At 43.3% G+C, this 17,946-nt stretch overlaps 1 protein-coding gene across 2 annotated transcripts in view; it reads right to left on the reverse strand.

Annotated features, from left to right (window-relative positions):
• Positions 1–1,343: 1,343 nt before the first annotated feature.
• ipo11 (importin 11) overlaps positions 1,344–17,946 on the reverse strand; it is a 123,111-nt gene continuing 106,508 nt past the window's right edge. For both annotated transcript variants that reach the window (XM_037536187.1, XM_037536188.1), the window contains exon 30: positions 1,344–2,843. In XM_037536187.1, coding sequence (XP_037392084.1) covers positions 2,679–2,843 — 165 coding nt within the window. In that variant the 3' untranslated portion in view covers positions 1,344–2,678. The remainder of the gene's footprint in view (positions 2,844–17,946) is intronic.

The following is a 17,946-nucleotide window of genomic DNA, read 5'->3' on the forward strand; positions in this document are numbered from 1 at the left end:
CTAAACCTCCTAAATCCTGCCCTAACTTCAGGATGAACCCCAGCAGGGTCCTGACTTCTGTTTAAGGCCTGTTTCTCTGGTTCTGAGGCGGCTGAGTCAGGCAGCGTAGTTCACTACCAGCATAATGAGCTCCGTTTATTCCTACTGTAAAACGCGGCTTTCACTGGGAGATGTTTTTCTCTTCTAATTCTGCGTTTTAAACATCTCGGACGCTGCCGACTCGAACTCCACCGCCCCTCTGATCACCTTCCTGTGTTAATGTAGATGATGGAATATTACAGTGATGGTGGTGAATAATGAGGAGGCGGAGCTGAACGTGTGGCTGTTTATTAGGAGGAGGAACGTCAGTGCGCTCGGCTAAAGCGTTTGGGAAATGGAGACCGAAACTGAGAGTGGTGACGCTCTGATAAACAGCAGGGAGCGCTCTGATAAACAACAGGGGCGACTCTGATAAACAGCAGGGAGCGCTCTGATAAACAACAGGGGCGACTCTGATAAACAGCAGGGGGCGCTCTCACGGTATGTACTACTCAGTTTATCAGTCTTTGGTTCTGTTTGAGCTTCTATACACGAGTAACAGCAGCTTAACTCACGTTTTATCGTTATTTTGATGATGTGTTTACGTTTCAGCTGTGTGTTTATGGTCGGTTGCTAGGACACAAACATGACAGCTGATTATCAGATTCCTAAACTAAGATCAGATTTGCTTCTGTAACAGGAACAGGTGTAAACTCTGATCTGAACTCAGGACTAAAAGGTTCTGTAGTGTAGTGGTTCTGTGTTCTGTAGTGCGGCTCCTGGAGGAAAAACAGCACAGGACTGTTTCACAGACAAACGGTGATGACGTAACAGACACGACAGGCCTGAACGAAACTCCTAACAGTCAGTGCTGCTTTTAACGTATCGGGGGAGAAGCCGATGTAAAGTCTGAAGTCCTCTCAGGGGTGCGAGGCAGAGAGACCGTTGCGGTCACTCGGCCGGTCAGTCAGAGCGCAGGAGCTTGATGAGTGCAGAACAAGGCTTTTATTATTAATCAAACTCAATCAGTGACAATCAATAACACATCACTGCTCTTCTCCTCCCGGAACTAAACAAACAATTCTCCACCAGCCGACTCATAAAAACGCCCGCGCCCGGCACGAAACCAGGCTACTGTGAGTTCTAACGCTGACTCGCAGAACGTGGGTTCCTTTGCCTTCTGTCCTGAAGAACCTTTTTGGTTGGTATCCTCTCTGAACGCCAGAGGTCCAGAGCCGGAGTAGCAGCAATATTTGGAGATATGAGTGAAGCTCAGACAGAAATTCACCCCGGGGGGGGGGGGGGGGGGGGGGGGGGGGGGGGGGGGGGGGAGGGGGAGGGGATGGGTATGGGGGTAACAGATAATTGGAGGGGGGAATTTCGGACACTGATGAGTAAATCGAGTTGTCTTAAAGTACAGAGCTCACTGAACCTCGAACGGCAGGATCACAGACCTGGAACTGGTAACTGTGTTAACTTTTTATTTGATGTTCAATAAATTAAAAAAAGGATTTTCATCATTAAAAAAATAAAATCCTGCGTAATTAAGCAGTCAAGACGTAAACGAAGCCACTGAGTGGTTTGGTGTGAAATGCTCTGATTATTACAGCACACGCTTACAAATGTACAGGAAATGGTTCTAGGTAGAACCACGGACACTCAAAGAACCACCTGCCTGACTGTTCTTTGCATTATGAAATGCTTCTTCAGATTGATGCAGAATGTCTATACATAACCATATTCTTTACTAAAGAACCCGTGAAGAACCGAAGCCCTTTTCATACTATGTAGAACTGAAGGTTCTATATAGAACCATATACAATACATTCTCCATCAATCTGAAGAATAATTTAGAATGAGGAGAAGCGTTTAACTCAAAGAACCAAGCAAACTGTTTGAGTGTTCACTGGCTGGTGCAGAACCAGTGTCTTTACTAAAGAACCCTGAAGAACCATATGTTTTTTAAGGGGGTACGCTAGTTTTCAGAAGGTTTTGGGCTGGGGGGCTCCTATCACCACCACTGTAAAGACGTCTGAGCCATTTCACACTAAACCCCTCTGAATCCCTCTGTTTACACCTCACACCGAGTTATGGAGGAATTTTGAAAAACCAGTGGATTTTCCCTTTGAGGTGGTCTGGTCTGGTTTTCAGTGTCACTGAGACAAACGACTGCGCGTGGTAATGTGAAGTTATTCCGTCTGCAATGAAACGTTCAGTGAACTCGGAGTGGCAGCTCGACTTTCTCACAGCGGATCGTAAAACAGGATAATAAAGGGAATAATGGGGGGGGGGGGGGGGGGGTGACTAGCGCACACACACACGCACGCACACACACTCACACGCACGCACACGGGCGCACACGCACTCACACACACACACACACACACACACACACTCACACACTGCAGGCATAAAGCTGAGCTGTTAACACGGTTTGGGTCCTTGGTGCTGGTCTCAGTCTGTTCTTCTGTTTCTTCTTTATTATCAGTCTCTGTCTGGATCAGTAGCCCCACCCTGCCTTGCCCCGACTGCCCCGCCCTGCCTTGCCCCGCCTGCTCTCGCCTACCAAACTCAGCTCAGTGAAAACATATGGAAAGTAAAGAGAAAGGAGAACACAGGAAGCTCGGCTGATGCAGTTCTGGTGTTCTTGGTGCGGCTCCTCAGAACCCGTGTAGAAACTCCTGGAGCTGCCGGACGATCTCCGTGTCCACCGTCTCCATCAGAGCCTGGAAGCCGCTCTCGCCCATTAGCAGCTGCTGAGCCTTCAGCTTCTCGTAGACGCACTGCTGCAGAGACACGGTGTGGACGGGGTCCTCCAGGGCCAACTGGACACACACACACACACACACACACACACACACACACACACACACACATTTTTATATATGCAAATAAATACAGGTAATAATAATGTGCTCTATATGTATTTAAACATCTGGCTGCTGTCGGAACAAAACCTCACATCTTTAATTTTGGGCTGTTTCTTTTGGTCCTTTCTTCATGTAATCGACACACAATGTAAAGAGCAACAGGCTTTTCACACTTCGCTAAAGACTGAAACGACAGGAATGGAGCTGCAGCAGCGATACATTAGCACCTGAATGTAAAGATACGTCTGATATCTATAATATATTATAATCACTGTCCAACAAAACGCGCCCTCTATACGTAACGACAGTGCCCTGTATATCACGTCTATCTGAGTTAATGCAAATCCGACCCTGATCCGATCATTAGTAGTACAGCGAAGCGGTGCTGAAACTCCTGCAGGGCGAGTTCAGAGCGGCTGCTGCTCCGTCAGCAGGAGCGCCGCGACTCGGGGGAACCCAAGCTCATCTGAATGAGCTGGAGCAGCGAAGAGGAAGCAGTTTAATATCAAACCCACTCTGAACACACGACAGCACATTACACACGATTAACACACGATCAACATACGATTAACATACAATTATCATACGATTAACACACGATTATCATACGATTATCATACGATTAACACACGATTAACATACGATTATCATACAATTATCATACGATTAACACACGATTATCATACGATTATCATACAATTATCATACGATTAACACACGATTAACATACGATTATCATACAAGTAACACACATAACACACGATTATCACACAATTAACACATGATTATCATACGATTATCATACGATTAAGACACGATTAGCACAATTAACACACGATTATCATACGATTAACACACGATTATCATACGATTAACGCACAATTATCATACGATTGACACACAATTAACACAATTAACACACGATTATCATACGATTAACACACGACTAAAACAATTATCATACGATTAACACACGATTATCATACGATTAACACACGATTAACACACAATTAACATACAATTAACACACGATTAACACGGTTAAAACAAGATTAACACACAAATATAACACATTTAACACACCATTAAAACATGATATCATACGATTAACACACGATTATCATACGATTAACACACGATTAAAACAATTCTCATACGATTAACACACGATTATCATATGATTATCATACGATTAACACACGATTAAAACACAATTCTCATACGATTAACACACAATTAACATACGATTAACACACGATTAACATGATTAAAACAAGATTACATTTAGAGCCGGTTATTCATTCAGCCTAACGAGAAACTGTAGAACGGACTCGGTTTATATCACAATACCTACATTTAGAGTCAGTTATTCATTTAGTCTAATGAGAAACTGTAGAACAGACTCGGTTTATATCACAATACCTACATTTAGAGTCGGTTATTCATTCAGTCTAATGAGAAACTGTAGAACGGACTCGGTTTATATCACAATACCTACATTTAGAGTCGGTTATTCATTCAGTCTAACGAGAAACTGTAGAACGGCCTCGGTTTATATCACAATACCTACATTTAGAGTCGGTTATTCATTCAGCCTAACGAGAAACTGTAGAACGGACTCGGTTTATATCACAATACCTACATTTAGAGTCGGTTATTCATTCAGCCTAACGAGAAACTGTAGAACGGACTCGGTTTATATCACAATACCTACATTTAGAGTCGGTTATTCATTCAGCCTAACGAGAAACTGTAGAACGGACTCGGTTTATATCACAATACCTACATTTAGAGTCGGTTATTCATTCAGCCTAACGAGAAACTGTAGAACGGACTCGGTTTATATCACAATACCTACATTTAGAGTCGGTTATTCATTCAGCCTAACGAGAAACTGTAGAACGGACTCGGTTTATATCACAATACCTACATTTAGAGTCGGTTATTCATTCAGCCTAACGAGAAACTGTAGAACGGACTCGGTTTATATCACAATACCTACATTTAGAGTCGGTTATTCATTCAGTCTAACGAGAAACTGTAGAACGGACTCGGTTTATATCACAATACCTACATTTAGAGCCGGTTATTCATTCAGTCTAACGAGAAACTGTAGAACGGACTCGGTTTATATCACAATACCTACATTTAGAGTCGGTTATTCATTCAGCCTAACGAGAAACTGTAGAACGGACTCGGTTTATATCACAATACCTACATTTAGAGCCGGTTATTCATTCAGTCTAACGAGAAACTGTAGAACGGACTCGGTTTATATCACAATACCTACATTTAGAGTCGGTTATTCATTCAGCCTAACGAGAAACTGTAGAACGGACTCGGTTTATATCACAATACCTACATTTAGAGCCGGTTATTCATTCAGCCTAACGAGAAACTGTAGAACGGACTCGGTTTATATCACAATACCTACATTTAGAGTCGGTTATTCATTCAGCCTAACGAGAAACTGTAGAACGGACTCGGTTTATATCACAATACCTACATTTAGAGTCGGTTATTCATTCAGTCTAACGAGAAACTGTAGAACGGACTCGGTTTATATCACAATACCTACATTTAGAGTCGGTTATTCATTCAGCCTAACGAGAAACTGTAGAACGGACTCGGTTTATATCACAATACCTACATTTAGAGCCGGTTATTCATTCAGCCTAACGAGAAACTGTAGAACGGACTCGGTTTATATCACAATACCTACATTTAGAGTCGGTTATTCATTCAGTCTAATGAGAAACTGTAGAACGGACTCGGTTTATATCACAATACCTACATTTAGAGTCGGTTATTCATTCAGCCTAACGAGAAACTGTAGAACGGACTCGGTTTATATCACAATACCTACATTTAGAGCCGGTTATTCATTCAGCCTAATGAGAAACTGTAGAACAGACTCGGTTTATATCACAATACCTACATTTAGAGTCGGTTATTCATTCAGTCTAATAAGAAACTGTAGAACAGACTCGGTTTATATCACAATACCTACATTTAGAGTCGGTTACCCAAACGATACCCAACTCCAAGACCAGAGCCTCTCACGTCCAGGCAGCAGAAATGACTAACTGAAGTTTTTTTAATAACAATACTGAAAAATATGAGACGGAAAACTCGAGCTCAGCCCTTCAGCTCCGAACACGGCCACGGCAGCGCAGAGAGCAGCACAATCGGATCAGCGGAGCGGCTGGATGTCTTTATCCCGACTCAGCAGACTGATTTAATTTCCTTTATCAACTCATCTGCTTCATCCAATACCTACAGATTTACTCAATGAAGCGCTATCAGGGCTAATCTGACCTCTTCTGGCCATAATAAACTCCTCTCTAAGCGTCGGTCAAGCGCCTCTCAAATTAGGGCCTATCAAAGCTTCCACTGAGAAACCTGACCCCCAGCTCTGCGAGGGGTCCAATTAGAGGACACTTTCAAAGCTTCACTCGGAATCTAAAGGTCTTACTGAAGCTGGAGCTCAGCAGGATCTCCTGCCTGCAGAGGAACCACAAACACTCAGACTCTTCAGCCAAAAAGAGCCAGTCTGTCACTGTTACGAGGCACCATTACAGTAATAGACCCTTAAAAACTCTCGATTTCAATGTATGATTTTAGGAAAAACAAAAGCTTTTTACTTATTGTGGAATATTTACTATATGTAGGAGTTCTTTAACCCTTAAAAAGGGTTCCTCACACCCATTCACCTGCTTTACAAATTGTTCTCAAATACCTTTATTTTTAACTGGTATGGAACGTTCACATTATATGGAGGCCCTTCACACTCGCACGTTTTATTAAGGAAACATCTTCCATCGAAAGGTTCTTCACAGAAGCAAAGTGGTTCTTTGATTGCATTGCTCCAGAGAACTGTTTTGGTGCCTTTAATGTTAATTTGTATAGAACCATTTCATCATATTGAGGTTCTTTGCATTCGCACACCTTAATTCTTTAATGAATCATCCAGTGAAAGGTTCTTCAGGGAACCATAGAGGTTCTTCTATGGCATCACTGCAAAAAAAAAAAAAACTATATTTTTTGGCACTCACACATTTCCATCCATCCATCTATCCATTTTCTAATTTCATTAAGCAAAATTGTTCTTTGAAGAAACATCCATGGAAAGCTTCTTCAGGAGAACAGAAGTGGCATCTTCTATGGCATCACTACAAAATAACGGCTTTGGTACTTTAATTTTAATTGGTGTAGAACCTTTACATTGTATTGAGGTTCATCACACTAGCATCTTAATTCTTTAATGAATCATCCAGTGAAAGGTTCTTTAGGGAACCAAAGCAGTATAGAACCTTTTTCTTTTATGGTAATTCAGCCTCAAGATAGAAGAGCTGTGACTGTGGGCTCAGCCGGGCTCAGCCGGGCGGGTCTAACCCCCCGATGGATCGGAGAACACATCCTAAAGTTTGGTGAAACATGAGGCAACATGTTGGAGAGTGACATCACTGCAGCAGTAAATTGTTAGCCGGAGCAGGACAGATCGATGGACCCCAGATTAACGCCGCTGGAGACGACCTTGGGAGAGCCGGAGTGCATCAGACAGATAAACAGCCACGGCCCAAAGATCCGATTCAGCCTTGATGTTTCCCTGGAACGCGATCAATCCAGGTAGCGCCAGCTGCAGCTTAAGAGGAACCTGCTCACTTTCAGCCTCATATTTAAACCCAGACTTCTGCCAAAACACAAACGAACGAGCACACGGTCTCGCCGGCTTTTCCAAGACTTTAAAAAACAGACCGGCTCTCCGCGGAATTCTGTACCTTAATCCACATAATCAATAATCTAACAGTGATTATTTATAACTCCACAAGCTTTTAGGTGAGAAGATATTGGTTTCCTAATCTTATGTGAATTTTCGGTTCCACTTTAATCGGAGCGGCAGACACATTCTGGTGAATCAAGCACTAGAATGTAACTGCTGCACCATTTAAGGTGGAACGGAAAATGTTTTATTAGGTAAGCTGTCGCACCATGCACAGGCAGCACAGCTGTGATGCAGCGTAGATGTTTGCATGGGTTTCACGGAAAATACAACACACAGTAGACACACACAGCATACTGTCGGAAAGCTCCGCCTCTCTAGTTTAAGGTGGAGGTTGCAGTTTGTTGATATCTCAAACGGTTACAAAGATACGGAAGTGTGACCACGGTGATCAAGATGCAAAATACAGGGAGTTCAGGGGGTCCAGGACCCCTAATTAACCTCGTGGACCCACTGAATGTCTCAAAATATTCTGGTGGTCCCTGAAAGTAAACTTCATTGTTTATCTGCTTCCCCCACAATCAGCTTCTGACTCTGGTGTTCTTAACTACCTAGAGCTGCAGCTCTGCTCAGCCTTAGGGTGGCGCTGTAGCAGACCGGTTCACCCAGTTGGTCCTTCATAATCTAGAAACCGTAACTCTGCCTGGATTCCTCTGGAAAACTTTCCAATGAGCTGCAGCTCCAGATCTGAAAACCGGAAAACTCGCCCAGTTTCCCAAGAGATTGGAGTGAAGAGCGACTGTTCCTCATTCCTCACACTGAAGACCGAAGAGGAGACGAGGAAGATCTCAGTTACTGTGAGGAAGAGCGCAGAACCGCAGTAAAACAGAGACTCTACAGAAGAGGAGACGAGGAAGATCTCAGTTACTGTGAGGAAGAGCGCAGAACCGCACCAGAACAGAGACTCTACAGAAGAGGAGACGAGGAAGATCTCAGTTACTGTGAGGAAGAGCGCAGAACCGCACTAGAACAGAGACTCTACAGAAGAGGAGACGAGAAAGATCTCAGTTGGGTGGGTTCACACACTGCTAATAACATCACCCTATACTGAGGTGTTGCCCAGAGTTTCTGCTGAACTATGACTTTAAGCCCATTAGGAAATGAACAGAGGGACCACTCACTCAAACAACCCGGGAACGACGTCAGCAGCCTCGGAGGTTCTGTCTGATTTTAAACGTCTGGTGTTTACACTGGGGGATAAAACATACACGGAAACGTACTCTCACCACTCAGCGCCATTCACTCTCTATAGTTTACACGGAGGAAAAAACAAAACACTGAGCTGGAGCTCATCACGGACCGATTACGCCTCGCCTCGCCTCACCTCACCTCACCGCTCACCTTCAGCTTAGGACGTGCACTTCACTCTAAAATCCTGCTCATCACAGTTCAGATGCAATCAGAGCAGTTCTGAGTGGACTGGTGTGAAACGCTCGGTTCTAGATAAACTCACAGAGTCAGAACCGTTCCCAGTGGTGGTGATGGGAACCAGACGTCCCCCTCTAAAAGCTCCTCACAGAAAGTTCCTACATGAACTGGTTCTGAATTCACTGCCTGATGACTGAGACGCTGTTTTATGAGAGTTTAGAGAACTTCAACTCCATTCATGGTGGAGGGAGACATGCAGGGCGCTGTGCGGCAAAATAGTCCCCAAAGAAAACTCATTATTCCAGATTTTCCACTGTTTTCCATCATCAACATTCCATATAAGCTCAGAAGACTCGTGTAGGCTCTCTGGTGGTTCTGGATGGTAAATAAAGTGTCTATATCTGTGTTGTAGTCATGGTGACGCCTGGTTCCCATCACCACCACTGTAAAGACTTGGTACGTTTCCCTACAATTGGTTGAAAAAACAACTATACTACAAATTAAATTACAAAAACATTGGTTAAAAAAAAATAATTTCTGTAAACAACGTCATCAAATTCAAATTATAATAAACTGTTTCTTCTCCTGATCGAAAGTAAAGAATCTGCACTTTCCAGTTTCTCCACTCGTCTTGGTGAACTGAGTCAGAAATAAATCATGTATAATTACAGCTCTATTATTATCTTCTAAAGGGTTATTATAAAAGGTATAAAGGTAAATATAACAGAATTTATTTGTTTTTGTATTTGAATTTTCCGCTTTAAAGGCTCTTCCCTCAGACCTGGACAGGATCTTACTCCCAATGCTAATAAAAAACCTATTCACGGCTGCAGGTTCTCCGTCAGAAACGTCCACCTGGGGGGGTCTAATGGTGACAGATCTGAGGACCCTCTCAGCTTCTCAGAGGGCTGAATTACACTTTAATAAATGTCAGGAATTCTTCATGGTCCCATTCATTCCAACACGTTTCCGAACCCATTAGCTGAGCAGAGTGTCCCGGGGGAGGAACAGGACATTCCCTGTAATGCAGAACTCCGGATGTTCCTGCTGACAGGCCAGATGATCCTGAAGCTCAAATGCATTTATTTCTCCAGCTGTAATGAAGCGCCATTAGTGGCTATTCGATTATGACTCCTGTCCTGCTGCCTCATGTTTGCGTCCCAGCAGGACCAGAACGTCACAGAGCGCTGCTCCACGGACTCACATTCATCAAAACTGCACCAGGAAACACACTTTCCGCATTTAGATTTGCTTCTACACTGCAGGAATTTTCTCAAGAACACAGCAATGTTCTCAGGAACTCCAGAACTTTTTCAGTGTCTTCAGAACTTTGACATGAACTCAGGAGCCTTCCAAGATCTCCTGAACTTCTTCAGGACCTGACAATCTTATACAGAACACTGGAACATTTAAGGAGCACAAATATATTTTCAGTAACTCTGGAACTTCTTCAAGAACCTTTTTTTTAAACAAGTTATGCAGTTTTTCAGGAGCTCACTGATTAAAGAATTGTTCAGCAACTTAAGCACTTCTTCAGGAATTTTTCAGGAGCTTGGGACATTATCAGTAACTTTGGGACTTTTTGGGCTTTAATGAATACAGAAACTTTTTGAAAACCGTCATAACTTTTACAGGAAGTCTTTCCGTATCTTCAGAACTTTTATATGAACCGAGGAGCTTTTCCAAGATCTCATGAACTTCTTCAGGAACTCATGAACTCTTTCAGGAACACTGGAACATATTAACTCTGGAACTTTTTCAAAAATGACTTGGAGCTCCATGGAAAAATCTGAGGAACTTGGAAACGTTTTCAGTAGGTTCTTTTTTTTGTGGACCAGGAAGTTCTGGGTGGGAGCCTGTTCTACTGAACTTTCCAGAGCGGTTAAATTCCAGGCTCACAGAACCCACTTCTCTGCCAATCCAGCATTTAGTTCACAAGCAGACAAAGATTCCGGCAGAGCAATCGAGAAACAGCAACAAGCAATAAAATGAAAAAGTGAAGCAAGAAAGATGCACAAGCCTCTCAGCATCTGTACGGAGACAGACGTTCAAAAAGAGTTCGATTCACTGACTTGGAATTGAAAGCTGCACCAGAAAATGTCGCATTCAGGTCAATTTTAGGGATTCGTGTCTGGAATACAAAACAGGGACTCCCTCAGGAGCTGTGTGGTTCTCCATTGGGAATTCCTTAGGACCTGTGCATTTCAGAACTTCAAAACAGCTCTGTAAGTCTCAGAAAGTTTGGTAATCTCCGCGGAAAAGCACCTTTACTGTGTCCTTATAAGTTATATAAGTTAAAGTCCCAATAAAACGTTATCGCTGCTTTCAGCGCTTCGTTGGGAAGGGTCCCCGCTGTATGGATCCCAGCCGCTCCGATGGAGAATACATTAAAACAAGAGCCAATAAACCCATTAAGGAAAAGTAAAGGTCAACGTGGCAGTTTGCATACGGAACACTTCAGGGATGAGCGAGTCCCCGGAATTGTTCTGCTTGTAGAGACACTATTAAATATGACTCCACCTCCAGTGAAGAGCTCGGCCAGGAAGCGCTGAGTCAGCGCTCGCTCGGCCGGGCGCCCAGAATCTACAAGATATTAATGGGCTGCGTCACATACATTCCATTGAGGCAGGCAGGAGAACACATCAAAGAATCTCTAATTAGGCTTGTTAGCCTCATTAAGGAGTGCGTGCATGTTAGGCATTGATTAAGAGAGGGACTCTCAAACAAGTCATTAATGTAATGTGTCAGTCAATCTGCTCATCTTTGTCCAGCCTCTACACCACGGCAGGGGTTTGACTGGGCTTTACTGTCCTGGAGAGTCTGTACATGCGGGGTCAGCGCTGATGTTAGCCGGGTCAGCATGTTTAAGCCTTTAGAACCTCAGTCCAGTGGCTGGCAGGAGGTACCTTTATATTTTTGACTGCAACTTCTTGAGTCCACTTTTATCAACAGATTCCATCACTTGATCACCACTATTACATTCCTCAGTTCTTCCTCAGGCTCTTAGGAAGTTTCTCCTTTTGAATCTTGGTTCCTCTCAGTGGTTCTTCCTTATGATTTTAGACAGGTCCTCCTTTTGAGTCTTGGTTCTTCTCAGTGGTTCTTCCTTATGTTTTTAGACAGGTCATCCTCTTTTCTTTTGAGTCTTGGTTCCTGTCATTGGAGGTACTCCTTTTGAGTCTTGGTTCTTCTGAGTGATCTTGCTCAGGCTCTGAGGCAGTTTCTCTGAGTGTTGGTTCCTCTCTTTTCTGCAAAGGCTAGTCTGGAATGTCTATTGTAGAAAGTACTACACAAATAAAGTTTGTTTGAACTAAGCTGAGTAAAAGTCCTTGATTATGTTTGGGTTCTCATGGTAATCTGTGCTGCCGGGTCTGACATTGCAGGATTCCAGCGTTCTCAGATCACTGTCCTCAAAGTAAAAGCGCATCTGTTGGTACAAAGAGCCTGAAATCTGAAAAAAGTCCTGGACTTTGAAAGACGTACATCGTCCTTCAGTAAGATCATAAAAGCCAACACTTTAATCTTGCTTCATTCAGGCTCACCTGTAGCTGTGAAAGATCTCATCAGCAGATATTCCACTGCTTTCAGAGAGGAAGTCTATAAAGCAGAGATTTCCTCCTCTCCAGTCCACACTTTCCTCCATTTACTTTATTAGGGAATGTCAGAATCTCTCAAGTACCAAGCCTTTAATCTCTCAGGTGCTGACAGCAGGAATAAACTGTGGCCTGCATTTTTTTGCACAATGACTGACTGCTAGAAGCTCTCAGTGAGTGGAATTATGTCATTTGGCTTAATTACAGCAAATAATTGACACAATGCATCTTAATAAGCCCCGCACCGTCCTTTGGAGCCGTCCTGTCCATGTTGCAGTTTTAAAACCTGGTAAATGGAGTGGATGACTTTGTGGGCGTTTGCAGAGTCCATTATCCGTGTTCTCATTACCGGCCAGCGCCACCATTTCGCTGATGATATTAATCGAATTTCTGTTATAGTTACCTCTAATTATCTGGGCGATGGCTGGCTGTCACAGAAAGGCAGCGGCACGTATCGACACGCTAATGAAACACTGCAGGGCTGTAGTGCTCATCCCTCTGCTTGGACACTCTAAAGCCTGGACAACTATACAGGGTTTTAAACATCCTGACCGATGCTGAAAACAAGAGAGACCCACACTTTCATCGATTTTTTGTCCTCGATTGTTGTTAAAGTCCCCACACTGCAAGTTGAACAGAACACCACAAACGTCCAGACTATTCACACGAACAAGAGCCCTGACCGATGGGTCCGCTTCTCAGAACCTCGTGGAATTTCACACAAACTACCATGCCTTTAAATATAAACACACATGGGGGGTGAGAGTGAGGCTGCTGCTGTGCTGTTGGTGATGCTTTCTGCGCAGAAAAAGCCAAACGGAAGAAAACATGTCATTGGAGCATCACTGAAAATAAGGAGTCAACAGGGCTGACACTGTAACGCAAGCTTGGGATGAATACATGCATACATACATACATACATACATACATACATACATACATACATACACAGGGTGACTAGTTCTCAATTTCCTTCTGCTCACACTGACCAGTTCAGCTTGGCTCTCACTGCCTGCATTTACACGCAAAATTTTTCTCCAATCTGACTGATTTCATTCATAGATTAAGACTGAGGTGTTCATTCTCATTCTACTCAACAATCTAATGAAAACCTCCATTTACAAGCTCACTAAAAGTAATCAAAATGACGCGCATGCATAGAGAACCGCTTAGTGTTACCATGACAACCAGCATCATGTGATGTCCAGTCAGAGTGAGATGAGCAGCAGTGAGCAGTGCTTGTGTTTTTAACTGCTTTAAAATGACGTCAGACTCAGGAAAACGTCCTTCACATGTCCTTATTAAAGAAGGCTGAGAGGAAGACGTCATGCTCTGAGACACATAAGCTGGACGTCCGTCCCGCCGGCGTCTTTTAAAGATCAGAGCATGAACTTCGTCTCCTCTGCAGACCAGTTTCTGCTCCACCGCGTTGAACGGTATAAACTCTCACTGTGACGTGTTGCGCATGCAGAACAGGCTTAAACTTTCCGATAGGGAATGTAATCGGATACAGCCGTTTACACGGATATTATTCTTCTATTTAACGGATTATTTACAGGATTACTCACCTCGATCAATCGGATAGGAACTGTATTCCTGCAGGCCTCAATCGGACTAGACCATTCGGACTGAGGTCTTTACATGCAGCTATTAGTCGGCTATTGCATGGCTATTGGTCGACTGGCATGACATCAACACCATGTGTCCCACCAGAGAATCTGTGGTGCCTCCACACTACAGGACACTGAGTTGTGAAGAGTGTTTTATTTATAGTAATATCTTTCTCAATCGGGGCCCTGACTGGACTGGGAGCAGAATGGAGGAGTAAAGATTAGTCTACAGATGCCCTACATCACAGGATAATCTTGGAAGATCATCATTTATGGTCACCCTGATATCAGAATCACCCTTCGCGACTGCCCAGAGTAGCAAATTTGGGATTTTCGCCAGAACAAAGCCGTCCTAGACAAAAACACAAATAATGAAATATTCTTTGGTGAGTTAAAACTGCTGCTCATCAAATGTGATGGAAATAAACAATGTTTTCTATTTGCATTAAACTCTTCTTTCTTTCTAAACAAATGACCAGAACGTCATCAAGAGCAAAACAGAAAATGTTTGGTGAGAAAGACGTTCTCAGTAATTTACGCGCTGATATAAATGACAGGTGCCTGAAAATATTATCAGCGTTTGATTTTTGGCCAAATATCAGAGACCAAAGCAGTTAAAGTCAAACTGATAAACTAAAGACAAACAAGCAGATATTAGGTAAGATATTAGGTATTATAAACAGGTGGGCCTTGGAGTGGAAAAGGCTGAGAACCCCTGAGAAATGAGTCAAATGTCAGTATTTTAATCTACCAGGAACTGCAGGGTTCTGTGACTGAGGAACCTTACACAGCGCTGAGTGGTTCTAAACTCGATAAATGCGGCTCATATGTTTTACGTCACGGTTCGGCTCTTAGGATCAGTTACGTTTAAGAAATATTGGCCTAATGCCAGTTAAAAATCTGCTGAACCCCGTAGAGAGCAGACCAATCCTTTTATCTCTAGCCGTAGGATTGGGATTTTCCAGTTCCCACTACTCCTGCCAGCATCCACTCCTAAAAATAAAGGTACCGCAAAGGGTTCTTTCAGCAATGCCATTGAAAAACCACTTCTAATTCCCTAAAGAACCATGTATCTGAGAGTGAAGAACCTTTAAACCACGTATGTCTATATCAATTTAACCCCTTATACTCTTAGTCTTCTTACACAGTGTCGCTGATTATTCAGTAACTACAGGGACTTCAGTGCAAACTGGCTGAGCTGATCTCTTAGATTATAGGAGTGTGTAATAACACTGTGGAGCCATTTAAGGGGTTGAGAATTCTTAATAGAACCTTCCAATTAGGTTCTCTGAAATTGAAAAATGTTCTTCACATTCACACATTTCATCATAAAAATACAGGGATAAAAACAGGAATGCAAACGATGTTCTTGCACGGCGCTGCTCGACAGAACCCTTTCACACACTCATAGTCCTTCATTCTTATCGTGCAAAGCTAATCGTCTTGAGTATGAAAAACGACGCTCCGTCTTCCATCTTCCCAAATTAATTTGATCCTTTTCCCTCGAGTGACCCGCAGAACTCGATGTGTGATTTGACACCTGATCTACGAGACTCGTTCCCATTCAAAACAGCGCCAGACGCTCAGTCCCTTCAGATACTCTCGCCCAAAATAACACGACAACAGCCTCACAAAGACAGGCCTTTTAGAGGAAGATGATCTCCTGACGATGTGAAGAAAGAGGAACTTATTCCACAAACACACTCCCCATTACGCTGCCTACAGGAATATCAGAAACACGGATACTTTACGTTCGGTGGGGGATGTAATTCAGGTCTGACAACCTTTGGCAAAAGTCAAGAGTGTCTTGAGTTAATATTCCGAGCGGCCCAAAGCCCAAACGCAGCGCTGAAGGAGCAGATCATGAAAGGTCAAAATCAGCGTGTGAAGAGCAGCAGAGCCTGGAGAATTCTCCAAATTCACTCGTCTCTGACTCTCACTCTGGGAGGGAAAATCAGTGGCTCTTTCGGAGTATCAGAGGCAGCAGTGATGACCAGTGATATCAAACTCCTGCTGTATTCACTAAACTGTTCAACAAGCACCACAACTGTGCTTATAAGCTAAGGAGGAGATACTTTACTATGACCTGAATCTGATGAAGAGTATTGTTGGGTGTGGAAAGAACATTTTTTTGGAAGTTTTAACAGATTGTGGTGTTAAAATAGTAGAACGTCATACCGGCAGTTCATACATAATGCAAACTTAATTCCCTGCAGAATTAATAACTAAATGATCTAATAACATTTAAATACTGCAGCAAAATGTCACGTTTAACGTTAAGAACTGAGCTGATCTATCGATTAGGATGGAAATGGTTGGAAATGTTAAATGAATCTTCGTCATTTACCTACAGCACATCATCGTCTGTAAGTCTTGACCGTCTTGAGGTGCGTAATTGACGCATGTTCCCGGCAGCCAGTCCAACCACCGGATCTTTGGGATGATTCTCGTCGTAATTACTATTATTTTAATTGAGTTGCAAACAAAATCCCAAATCCCAAATTCAAACTCGGACCATGGCATGAGTACATGGTCAGAAAACCTGTTTTGAGTGTATCGGTCGAGTTTTGCAGTGAAAAGCAGTTTGAGTTTTTTGATGTGGTTCAGCTTCAGTGTGACTCAGACAACATCCCTTCTTTAAAACTACAGAACTGGACTCGGTTAATCAGACAGACTCACAGTCTTATTAACACCCTCATCTCCATGAACATCTGCACCAAAACATCTCAGCATGACACTCTCAGACCTGCTCAGCATCAGAAACAATGCAGGGCCAAGAGCAAAACGCTCCCAAAATAACCCTGTCATTACACTCCACAGCCATTAAGCACAAGCAGAAACCAACAGCAAATCACCCAGAATCCTCAGCAGCTCACTCTACTCTCAGCATGGTCAGTCAGTGAGTCTCTCTCCCTTCATTCCAGCTTCCGTTCTTCTCAGCAGCCTCACCTTCAGCTCCTCAGAGAACCTGCAGACACACCTCCAAAGCTCAGTCTGAGAAGCTGATTGATGATCAAACCCATTCAGTGGTGCTGAGGTCTCGACTCTGGGGTGGTCAGTCCATCGTCCAGCTTCTTTGTTTGATGTGTCCGTCTCCTTTTCTCAGTGAGGTTCTTCTTGATCAGCTACACGTCCTTTCAGACCCACAGCGCTGAGTGGTCTTCTCACAGTGGAAGGATGGACAGAATCTGAAGCAGCTTGATCTTCTCCTCTCTCTCAGAGATCAAAGCTTTCAGTGCTGTTTATCTGACGGGGGCAGTTGTGGGGTCGACCGGCTCTTCCAGGTGGTTGTTAGGAGACACATTTTCTCTGTAGCTTCATCAGTTTTTGAGTCAAAAACAGGAGCTTTCTCCTTCATTATGGATGCGGATTCTCTGACTTTTGGACTGTGCTGTATGTCATGAATCTACCTGCAGACCATTCGTGTAGAACCTTATCCGGTACATTACTGCAGCAGGTTCTCCTCTAAAGTCGGTAATGTAAGATTCACCACACCAGCTCTAGACTCTGTAAAAATAAAAGGGCACGAATCTGTAAAGTGTTTAATCTGTAAATGCTCTGCGTTAAACAGCTGTTCAGGATCTGGAGTGAAGTGATACTCTGAACATTTCTATTGTCTCAGGTTCTGTTTTTCCTCTTCTCTCTCAGTCTGGCTCTGTGGTGGTCCTGGTTTGTTGATGCGCGCTTTGCATATGAAAAAATAA

The sequence above is a fragment of the Pygocentrus nattereri genome, chromosome 29, assembly GCF_015220715.1.
Source record: "Pygocentrus nattereri isolate fPygNat1 chromosome 29, fPygNat1.pri, whole genome shotgun sequence".
NCBI lineage: Eukaryota > Metazoa > Chordata > Actinopteri > Characiformes > Serrasalmidae > Pygocentrus > Pygocentrus nattereri.